At 40.0% G+C, this 12,293-nt stretch overlaps 1 protein-coding gene and 1 pseudogene across 1 annotated transcript in view; both read right to left on the bottom strand.

Annotated features, from left to right (window-relative positions):
* Positions 1-12,293, bottom strand: part of MELK (maternal embryonic leucine zipper kinase) — a 92,849-nt gene that overhangs the window by 63,905 nt on the left and 16,651 nt on the right. The window contains exons 6-8 of the mRNA XM_032860600.1: positions 10,440-10,508; positions 8,607-8,699; positions 2,324-2,422 (exon numbers count right to left, since the gene is read on the bottom strand). Of these exons, the coding sequence (XP_032716491.1) occupies positions 2,324-2,422; positions 8,607-8,699; positions 10,440-10,508 (261 nt within the window). The remainder of the gene's footprint in view (positions 1-2,323; positions 2,423-8,606; positions 8,700-10,439; positions 10,509-12,293) is intronic.
* LOC116869508 lies at positions 10,699-11,513 on the bottom strand (annotated as a pseudogene).

Here is a 12,293-nt window from a genome sequence, read left to right as displayed (position 1 = left end):
GTTACACCTCTGCCTTCAGCTCAGGTCATGATCTCAGGGTCCTGGAATTGAGTCCCGCATCGGGCTTTCTGCTCAGTGGGGAGCCTGCTTCCCCCCTTCTCTCTGCCTGCCTCTCTGCCTGCTTGTGACCTCTCTCTGTCAAATAAATAAATAAAATCTTAAAAAAAAAAAAAAAGAATGAATATTGAAGAGCCCAGCCTACTTCTTTTTTTAAAAAGCATAGCTAGATAATTGTTGTTGAACTGCCCAAAGACCAGCCTCCATCCCACTCCATTTCTGTTCTAAGCAAAGCTGAAGCAATAAAGCAATCCTACCACTATTTCTCTTGTACGCTGCTGGGGGCAGAGTAGGCTATGTCTCTATGTAGTCAGGAACTGTGGCCACCATTAGCCACCAGAGCCAAAGCAACCGCTACTACCCTATAAAGCCGAAAGAAGGCTTCTGGAGAAGGGAAAGGAGGAAATACAGGCTGTTGGCTACCTCAGCAGCCAGTCCCAGGAAGCCGGCTGCCAGCTACTGCCCCATCATTCTCCCCTTCCCAAGGAGAAGCACGTGCCCACACAATTCCCCAAAGCAGTGCTAACAGCTACCGTGAACTGAGCATCCATCAGAGCTCCTTAGCCTTCAAAGAGTTGGAACTACTACCATTCCATCTCTTCCCAAAACTATTCTTTGTCATTCTGGCATGGATTTTAAAGGTTTTTCCAGGATGGGATATAGGAAATAAAAAGTCAAATAAATTTAAAAATTGAAGATTGAACTCAGTGCCCTTAAACTTGTTCTATAGGGCAAGAAATGAGCCAACCGGAATTCCCATTTCCATTTAGTGTAAACGTCCAAAGAATGAGAGTTGATTTTGTAAGTCTCCCTCCCTAAAGGGTGCTGGAAACCCAGTGGTCCAGCCACAGAAAACGTCAGACAGTTTTCCCTCATGCTTCTCCCATCTTCTATCTTTGCTCATACTGTCTACTCCATCAGCATGCTCTCTCCCACATCCTTTTCTGAAGTACTTCCACCCTTTTTTGAAAGCCCTGCTCAAACCTCACTTCCTCGAACATGTTCTCCCACACGCCTTACCCATTCCTGTATTAGCCTCCTTTATATCTCTGTTACAATATGGCATCCCGGACCCTTCACCCTTTTTAGATAGTCTTGTATCTGTCTCCAACAAGAATCAAATGGATGATGATCAAGTTTTACAGATCTCTGTTCATGCCTTCCAGTATCTCATACAAAGAAGACCTTTGGAAATACTTGTTCAACAGAACTGAATTCAAACTTCGTGGAGAGAAGCTGCTCTGCTGGTCTGACCCTGGTTTGCTAGGGGCACAAAATGGTGCTCTTTCTTCCTCTTTACATATCTTCTTGTGTTAGCTTGCTTTGAACATGAAATCGTTGAAAAGAATTTTACTGTTTTCCTTGCTATACATGATTTTGAGGGTTTTCTTAATTGAATATAATTCACATAACTTATCACCCTTTCAAAGTGTTCAGTTCAGTAACAAAGCTATGCGATCATTGTCACTGTGTAATTCCAGAATGCTCTCAGCACCCCAAAAATAAACCCTGTATCATTAGCAGTTACTCCCCCACTGCCACTCCATCCACAACCCCCACAACCACAAATCTACTTCCTGTCTCTGATAGATATGATTTTAACAAAGCTAACAGTACTCTTAACTATGGTTCTATTATACCTTAAAGCCAAATGTTACCTTCAAAAAGAAACCGTTTCTCTTATTTTATCAGAATTCAATAGAAGAATGTGATTTAACCCAGTAAATTACCAAGGTATTATTTCGGGATACAAAACAAAAACTCTTAGCAAAAAAATCATCTTACTTTTGTTTTTGAGCTACTTACTGAAGCAGTATAATATACACACAGAACAGTACACATATTATGAGGGCACACTTGGACAAGTTTTCAAAAACTGAATACACAAGTATAACCAGCACCCAGACTAAGAAACACAACAGAGGGGTGCCTGGGTGGCTCAGTGGGTTAAGCCTCTGCCTTCGGCTCTGGTCATGATCCCAGGATCCTGGGATCAAGCCCCACATCGGGCTCTCTGCTCAGCAGGGAGCCTACTTCTCTCAGCCTCTCTGCTACTTGTGATTCTCTCTCTCGTCAAATAAATAAATAAAATCTTAAAAAGAAAAGAAACACAACAGAAACCCCCGACCCCTTTTCCATTCATTCCTTCCTCCAAACCATAACCCCTATCTTGTGTTCTAACAGCACACATTACTTTTATGGATAGAAGCAAATAGTATGCAGTACAGAACTTTTACACTGAAATCCTATGCCTTGTCATACTCACCATAATCTTCTTGTACAAAGCCATGATATTATCATCATCAAATGGTAGAAAGCCACACATAAGTACATATAAGAGTATGCCCATACTCCAAACGTCTGCCTGAGGAGAAAAAAATAATTTAAAAAAACATTTAGAGGGACGCCTGGGTGGCTCAGTTGGTTAAGCAGCTACCTTCGGCTCAGGTCATGATCCCAGCGTCCTGGGATCGAGTCCCACATCGGGCTCCTTGCTCGTCAGGGAGCCTGCCTGCTTCTCCCTCTGCCTCTGCCTGCCATTCTGTCTGCCTGTGCTCGCTCTCTCTCCCTCTCTCTCTCTCTCTCTGACAAATGAATAAAATCTTTAAAAAAATAAAATAAAATAAAAATAAAAAATAAAATAAAAAATAAAAAAACATTTAGAGCATATTAGAGAAGGGCAGTACACCTAACAAAATCACAGAATTTTAGAAAACTGAAAAAGAGCATGGAGACCATCCAATTCAGCCTGCTGATTCCACAGACAGGGAAGCTAGAGCTCAAAAAGGAAGGCTTGTTCGAAGTCACCCAGTCAATGGCAGGCCAACCAGCTGGGTCTCCTGACTCAGTTCATGCACTTTCTTCCAATGTTGGATTCTAACACTTAAGAGAAAATAATTCCCAGTTGGCTGAGCTGGATGGGACATGATAAGGAAGGAAATAGAGCCAGGGCTCTGATTCTGGAAGACAATTTTATAGTGCTATTGAGGGCTTATTACAGGTGAGGATTATATAAACATGCACGAGGATGTCAAAACAAGTCTTAAAATTTACTTCTAACAATCTGCAAATGTGACTAAACTGTGCTGTAAAGTCCTCTCTGTGTAAAGAAACCTTAATAAAGTTCAACAATTGACTTCTCAAATACAGATGCTAGAAATTAGCCTGCCAGCACAAACACCCCTACAAATCTCAAAATCCCAGAAAGAAGCTTAACCTTTACATAAGATATCCGTGTGTCCCCTGAGTCCTAAGCACTACCTACTTACTCAAGCAGTATTTGGCCTTAGTCAATAATGACGCCACTGTTGGCTGAAGACAAGTCACAGCTCCCACCCTCGCTTGAGCCTTAGGAAAATTTTAAGAGGTAAAAAGGGCAGTTTTTTTGTATGTATGTATGTATTTATTTATTTATTTGACAGAGAGAGCAAGAGAGCACAAGCAGGCAGAGCAGCAGAGGGAGAGAGAAAAGCAGGCTCCCCACGGAGCAGGGAACCCGATGCGGGGCTCAATCCCAGGACCTTGGGATCATGACCTGAGCAGAAGGCAGTTGCTTAGCCAACTGAGCCACCCAGGCACCCCAAACATTTTTTCTTTTAAAGCAGGAGGTGTTAAGCAGAGGAGAGAAACACAGTTAAAATAATTCAAGCAGCAACACAGCTAGGTAGTGCCTGTACTAAGTAACCCAAATCTAATCCAGTCCTGTCTACCAAATCATATGAAATTATTAAAATGTCCCAAGTAAATAATTCACTTTCAGGCAAACACCTGATTTCTTCTTCCAAGTTGCAAGAGGTCAGAAATTAACAATTTATGCCTCAGAGATGTGAAATAATTAATTCATAAATTAAGCCTTGATAGCATAGCACTCCTGACCAGGGTGTTAAATTCAAAGCAAACAGGCTGCACAGGAAGGAGTGGGCTACAGAGATTATGTCTGAGGTCACATAAAAAGATAAAGAAAATAAAATCAACATCCCCTTAGAAATCTACCAAAGCCTACTAGAGAGAAAAAAACAGAAAAAGTATTCCTCAGTTAACTCATCCAAACACCTTTCCTGCACTGCTTTGAATTGGATATGAGAATAAATTAATCAACTAAAATCATAAACCAAAGCAAATGCAAGTAAATCCATAAGCTACTAATTGCCAAATAAGAAAAAAATAATGATGATGATCAGAGGGAGGAGGGGTTTGAAACCATTTCCTGTGAGAAATCACTGAAGGAATTAGAGATATTTACCATGGGACATTCCTTAAAGCATGATCTGGACCATGAACAACAGAACTACCTAACGTACTTATTTTAGAATGAAGATTCTTTTTCTTTTTCTTTTCTTCTTCTTTTTTTTTTTTTTTAGCCCCGCCTTAGAAAACAGAACCAGGGCACCTGGGTGGCTCAGGTCATGATCCTGGAGTCCCAGGATCCAGTCCTACAGCAGGTTCCCTGCTCAGTGCGGAGCTGGCGTCTCTCTCTGACCCTCCCCCATCTCATGCTCTCTCTCTCAAATAAATAAAATCTTTTTTAAGAAAAGAAAAAGTAAAAAAAGAAAACTGAATCAAAATCTGTTAAGCATACAGAACTGAGCTCTACATTTTTTAACAAGTGCCTCATACAATTCCTTGGGACACTCTCCTAGAAGGATGGAAAGTCAAATTAAAATGAATGAGAGAGGTGCCTGGGTAGCTCAGTCAGTTAACTGTCCTACTTTTTCCTCTCAGGTCACAATCTCCGGGTGGAGAGAATGAGCCCCGCTTTGGTCTCTGCACTGGGCATGCAGCCTGCTTTAGATTTTCTCTCTACCTCCCCCTCTGCCCCTCCCCCCAATCTGCTTTTTCTCGTTCTCTCTCCAAAATTAAATTAAATTAAAATAGACAAGAAAACACCTGAAGATCCCATAGGAAAATCTCATATGCACTCAAACCAGCAGGGTCTCACCACCTAGGAATCCTGTGAGCATTAGGCATATGATTACCGCTCCCCCTAGGAGACTAGATGGAACAGTGGGAAAAATACAGTGTGGTGAGTGGAAGGATGGGTGAAATAGGTGAAGGGGGTTAAAGAGTACACTTATCATGATGAGCACTGAGTAATGTATTGCTGAGTCACTATATTGTACACCTGAAATTAATATAACACCACATGTTAACTATACTAGAATTAAAACTTTTTTAAAATGTAAAAAAAAGGGCACCTGGGTGGCTCAGAGGGTTAAGTCTCTGCCTTTGGCTCAGGTCATGATATCAGGGTCCTGGGATCGAGCAGCGCATTGGGCTGTCTGCTCAGTGGTGAGCCTGCTTCCCCCTCTCTCTGCCTGCCTCTCTGCCTAATTGTGATCTCTGTCAAACACGTAAATAAAATCTTTTTTAAAAAATGTAAAAAAAAAAGAAAAGTCTATTCAAAAAAATTATTATGGAGGGCCTGGGTGGCTCAGTCCGTTAAGCGGCTGTCTTTGGCTCAGGTCATGATCTCAGCGTCCTGGAATCGAGCCCCGAATCAGGCTCTCTGCTCAATGGGGAGTCTGCTTCTCCCTCTCCCACTCCCTCTACCTCTGCCCCTGACTCATGCTCACTCTCTCTCCCTCTCTCTCTCAAATAAATATTGAAGAAAATTATTATATAATAAAAAAGAGAAAGTAGGGGTACACAATAAAGCCTCACTCTGTTCAAATGTTGACCTGTAGTTACCAACTATGTGACCCCGAAGAGGCACTTAATTTCTGAGCCTCAATTTCTTCAACTTCTTTATCTTAATTTAATGAAATAGTAGTGGTATTCATTCCAAAGGATTTTTGTGGACTTAAAGAATTTATTTACTTATTTTTAATTTTTTATATTTATTTATTTGAGAGAGAGAGAGAGAGAGAGAGAGAGAGGACAAGTACCCTGCAGGTGAGTGGGAGGAGCAGAGTGGGGGAGGGAGAGGGAAGAAGAATGTGAAGTAGACTCCTCACTGAGTGCAGAGCCCAGATGCAGGGTTGGGTCCAACTACAGAGAGATCATGATCTAAGTTCAAACCAAGAGTAGGAAGCTCAAGCGACTATGTCACCCAGGTGCCCTAGGATCTCTGTGGATATAAATGACAATTATAAAAAATATCTTGTACAAGGAACCCTGTAGACTGTTGTAGGAATGTAAAATGTTGCTGCCACTATGGAAAACAGTATGGCAGTTTCTCAAAAAATTAAAAATAGAGTTACTAGGGCATCTGGGTGGCTCAGTCAGTTAAGCATCTGACTTCAGCTCAGGTCATGATCTCAGGGTCCCAGAAGTGAGTCCTATGATGGGCTCCCCGTGCAGAGGGAAGTCTGCTTGTCCCTTTCCCTACCCCCTGCTCTTGCTCTTTTGCTCACTCACTCTCTCTCTCAAACAAAAAAATAAAATCTTAAAAAAAAAAAAAAAGATTTTTTTTTTCCTTTTTAAGGTTGAATAATATACCATTGTGTATATATACCCCATTTTGTTTATTCATTCATCCATGGATGGGCCAACTGAGCCACCCAGGCCCCCCAAAAAAGGAAAAAATTCTGACACATGCTACAACATGGATAAGCCTTGAAGACATTATGTTACGTGAAATAAGTCAGTCATGAAAAGATAAATATTGTATGCCCCCACTTTATAAGGTACCTAGAGTAGTCAAATTCACACAGAAAGTAAAAGGGTGGTTGCCAGCAATGGGAGGAGGGATGAATAGAGAGTAATTATTTAATGGATATAGAGGTTCATTTTGCAAAATGGAAAGAGCTCTGGAGATTATTTGCACAACGATATGAACCTGCCTAACACTATTGAACTGTACACTTAAAAATGGTTAAAATTGTTTAAGAAAAAAAAAGTTAAGATGGTAAATTTAACATTACATGTATTTTTACCACAACTGAAAAAGAAAAGGGCCTAGCATGATTCCAAAACTATGTTAAATGATCAGTGAAAGTTTGTTCCTTTCCCTACAACTCACTGAGAAGGCCACAACATCCCCTTTGTGCTGTATCTGCCAAAAATGCTAACTTGAATCTAACCATAAGCTTCACACAAATTCAAATTGAGAGACTTTCTACAAAATAACGAGCTTCCTCAAAAACATCAGGGTCAAAGATGGAGAAAGGGTAAAGAACTCTTCCAGATTAAAGAAGACCAAAGAAACGTAACAACTAAATGCATTACATGATTCTGAACTCAATCCTGGACCAGAGGGAAAATATAGCTAAGGACATTAGTGGTAGGATTAGCAGCATGGGAATATGAATTATGGATTAATAAGTTGTATCGATGTTAAATTCCCTGATTTTGAGAAAAAAGTATGGGTATAAAAGAGAAGGTCCTCGCTTTTAGAAAATATATGCAGTACATAATGATAAAAGGGTATAAGGTCTAACACTTACTCTCAATTGGTTCAAAAAAGAATATACATATATACAAACATAGAGAATGACCAAGCAAATAGGGAAAAATGTAAACAACTGTGAATATAACTAAACGTATACAGAAGTTCCTCATTCCATATCTGCATTATTCCTAATTGTGAAATTATATCCAACTAAAAGTCACCAAAACAAGTCAGTTCCTGTCTTCTCTTGTTATAAATAAAGTTAAAGGACACATGTCAAAGTTTCTCTGACGTAACACTAGCTCCAAAAGACATTCCACATAAAAAGGGGACTCCGTAGGCAAGGCAAATCAAGACCAGCTGTTCTCTGTGATGTTCCCCAAAGGACAACATTATACAAGAACATATTAAAGATTTGGAGATGTCCAGGGGCCTCTGGGTGGCTCAGTCAGTTAAGCATCTGCCTTTGGCTCATGTCATGATCCCAGGGTCCTGGGATTGGGCCCCGCATTGCTTCTCCCTCTCCCTCCACCCATTCCCCCCTCCCCATTTGTTCTCTCTGCTTTCTCGAAAATAAAATCTTAAAAATAAAGTAAAATAAAATAAAAGATTTGGAGATATCCTGAACTGAAGAAAACTGTTCAATCCAGCATTTCCTGAGCTTTTGATAACTAAACCTTGTTTGCCTTATGATATTAATATCAGCAAAATTAGTACTCCAGACACTGGAAAGGGCTGACTAGCTTGTAGTAGCAAATGGTAAGTAAAAAAGCAATTCCCAGGCCTTTTGAGCCTGGGCCTCCTACACAGGATTGCAGGCCTCAGATAGTCGGCTATGAACAAAGTGCAAGTTTTCTCAGAGCTAGCCAGCATCTAGGTAGCTCTGCTCTTGTGGCCTTGTGCTCTTCCTGGCTGGACTAACCACTTTAAACTATGGTACTGTTTAACACAAAAGCAACCGCAACAAGGACACCAGAAATGTATCCCTGCTTCATAAGTATACTATGTCTTATTATATTTATTGCAAGTTATTCATTTTATGTGTTACTTCATATCTGACTCTCTGAATAAATTGAACCCTTTGAAGAACAAGATTATTTCTTACCTTATTATAATATTGGGGATATTATAATATCCCCAATGCACAATGCCTGGCTCACTTAGAAATCACCAATAAATATATATTGATTATATACTGAGTTAATCAGTGAATGATTACCTCTGACCCCAGATAGGATTTGCCTTGTATTAATTCAGGTGCTGCATAAGCAAGACTCCCACAGCATGTCTGCAAATGGTAATCCTTATTACCCTGCCAATAAGAAAAAATGAAAGACTCATTAGTTACAGGCCTTACAAAATCAAAACCTTGATAAACATTCTTTTGGCACAACCAAAGAGAAGCTAGATGAAGGATTACCCCGAAGAGACTCTGCAGCCAACTCAATACTCTGCCCATACGCATGCAAACACATGTAGTTCCCTCCTTCTGGGATTTGCAGCATCACTGCAACCCAGCATGAACAAAATCCTTTTCCCCTTAGCTCAGTCAAGTCAGGTTCATACTTTCCTAGACGTCCACTCACATACTAATCGGCTTACCAGACACCCAAGCACCCAGTGTCTTCCCACCCCCCAAGTACCCAAAGAAAAGGGGCTATTTTTTTCCTGGACCCTAATTCAAATACCAAATCTTTACAAATACAGAAGCTTGGCTTCTCTGAGAGGGGAGAGAGGGACCTGCTGCACAAAACAGCACCTCAGGAGCCTGTGTTCTAGACCCAGTTCTAACACAAATCACAGCCTGAGCTTCCAGAACTGTGAAAATGAGGGATCTACCCAACATCCTCTGCTCTCCCACAGAATATCAAGACAGAATGGAAATGATATAGTCTTACAACTTGCAAACGACTTGGGAGATTGCGAAATTTCATTTACAACTGCAACAACATGCCCAGAAGTGAACTCCTCAGCAGAAAGCGGAGGCAATCCTCTCCCAGCCAACACTGCTTTTTTTAGATGGTGTCTGTGTGGGTCGAATCTGTGGCAGCCATAAATAAAAGCTAATGGAGTCTGTCACAAACCTTTTCCACTGCCTCCTGTGGAGAACATGACTTAAACCAGTTTATCTGCTTAAAGTATGTTTTATCTTTATATGGCTGTGGATCAAAAAAATGCCTTATAGCATTTGAATCCCAGACACAAGGCTCCACTGACAATCTCTGAAGAGCCAAGGGAAGGAGAGGAAAATCAGAAAGAATCAAACATTCAGCTGAAGGGGCAAAATCTGCTTCCCTTTACATTTAGCTCATTCTGACGGGGGCAGGAAATAATCATGGGACTGCAAAGGGCTGAGACAGGTCTGCGATTTCAACATTCTTAATGAGTGTAGACAGCTCATTTTAGAGACCGTGAGTACCATCATTAGAGAACTCAGGAGGAAGCCTCCAACAGGCAGCCACACAGGAGCTCTGCAGATAGCACAGCTGGGAAGTTCAAAGTCACCTCAAAGAGAAGATACACTGGAGAACAGCAGTATTTAACTGTGGAGTGCAAATTAAGGAAACATATAACAGGATAAATTTAAAAGTGCATATGGACTTCTTTCTTCTTCTTTTATTAAAAAAGGGGACTGTATCTCAAAATGTAACTGTTAGTTATAAAACCACTTGGATTAAAAAAAAAAGACCTGCACTAAATTCCCAAAACTCCTATTTAAATGAACAAAAGCATCATCTAGTGGCAACATACTCAAACTGCAAAACATGATCAATTCAGAATTCACGTTGTAATGACCTCATGTCACCTCGGCACTGCAAATTCAGAGCATACCCATTGGGTCTTCAGGTGGACCAACCCCGCACTTAGAGCGGTGGTTCTCAATCTTGGCTACATATTAGAATCATCTAGAGAACTTCTAAAAGGGATGAAATTTAACATTCTTAATGGATGCAACCAGGCTCAATAAAGGCTAAGTGGGAGTCACTGCAAGATAACATACTAAGAGGTGCATTTACAAAGGAAATAAATGTGTTTTGATTTCTGTACTTACCTTGGGTTTCGCACAGAGACCAAAGTCAATCAGCTTTACTTTATGATATTCATCAAACAACAAATTTTCCTGGGAAAACAAAGATATTTTCATTAACTGTGTATTGACTTCCTTATATCACATCCTACCTCTAGCCATTTCTAAAAACAATTTTTAAATATATATGCTTTTCTTTCACATATAAGACATTTATTTCCAGAGTATTTCCCATAGTAGGCTTTTAAAAAATAGAAAGGAAATTTAGGTGTTCTGGGGGAACTTATGCAAGGACTGACAGATTTTAGGGGGAGAAACCCTTTACATATCTATAGTATATATATTCAGGACAAAAGCAAACACTATAAAAAGTATAAAAACAGGGGGTGCCTGGGTGGCTCAGTGGATTAAAGCCTCTGTCTTTGGCTCGGGTCATGATCCCAGGGTCCTGAGATCGAGCCCCGCATTGGGCTCTCTGCTCAGCAGGGAGCCTGCTTCCCCCTCTCTCTCTGCCTACTTGTGATCTCTATCTGTGAAATGAATAAATAAAATCTTTTAAAAAAAAAGTATAAAAACAAACAAAAAGATGCAAATGCAATATATTTTGGTTGGAATTTCAAAGTTTTTTTTTTCTTCTCTTTCCCCTTTACTTCAAGAGTTATAAATATTTTGAAGCAGCATATATTATTGCACTTGTGGTTTTTTGTTGTGCAGTTAATGAACTTGAGAGTCTGGACAACTGGGGATCATCTATGTAGCCTTCCCATTCTTTTGTTTCTTCTTTGATGAGTTTGGCCCACAAGATTATAGAATTCTTGAGCTTTGCACCACACGTTCACAACAAGACAGCCTTGCCATCTGAGATTCTCAACAGAACTTGGAGTATAACAGAACTGGAGTTGGCTGATGACAGCAGAGCCACCTAGCTTTTCAATAAGAAAGTTACAATATTTTGCATTTTTCCAAATTCAGGAAATGTAATGCAGACTTCTGCTTCCGTATGATAAGCATTTCTTCTAAAACCCTTTGTCATGGTTACATTTCTGCCTGCAGACCCTGCCACTAGAGGTTCTGTGTGATGTTGTCCAGGCAGCAGCAAAACCAATAAATAAGATTTAAGATTGTTTATATTAAACAGCCTGGGAACAATAGAACGAAAATCATTAAAAAAGAATGAAATGAAATGAGAAGAAGTATAGAAGGGGAAAGAGGAGGAATGTTGATAATGATCCTGCTTCCCCTCAAGACACTTTAACATAAACCATTTTCTCCTTGGTGCTCTGAAGTTCAACTACAAGCAAACACAGTGTGTGCCAAACCAAAAGGATGAACTCAAATCAAAGGACTGGGTATAAACAGAGGGAAAGGAGAGTAATATTGCCATATTTTGCCAAACAATTCTAGGTCCCTGACCCTAATATCAAGTAACATAAAATCCACATTCACCATCATTCATATTAGTCAGAGCCTGCAGACTTAAGAGTATTCACATTTTTATTCTGTTTCTGAAAATTAGAGTCTCTTCATTCCATTGAACTATTCCCTTCGATGCAAAATGGAATTAAAATTAAAAGAAGATGGGGTTAGGAAGAGTACTGAAGGGAAAATATTCAATGACAATATTCTTGAAGAAAATACTCAAAAATCCTCTTTCTGAGAGATAAAATCCTGAGGTTTATATTCCCCAGCTGATTACAAAGACATTCATAATGTTGCCCACAATGAACAAATATATAGGATGCCAATAATCAGTACATCCAAAAGAGCCTACCAGCACAAAAAAGGAAAAAAGGAAAAAAAAAGTGTTCACATTATGAGTGGAAGAAAAAAAGAAGCCAAGATAGATTATAAACAGAAAGAACACTTGGACAACTAGTA

The sequence above is a fragment of the Lontra canadensis genome, unplaced genomic scaffold (genome assembly GCF_010015895.1).
Source record: "Lontra canadensis isolate GAN:19392208 unplaced genomic scaffold, GSC_riverotter_1.0 scaffold19, whole genome shotgun sequence".
Classification (NCBI taxonomy): domain Eukaryota; kingdom Metazoa; phylum Chordata; class Mammalia; order Carnivora; family Mustelidae; genus Lontra; species Lontra canadensis.
The sequence above is the reverse complement of the archived record's forward strand: the minus strand, read 5'-3'. Positions and strand labels throughout refer to the sequence as shown.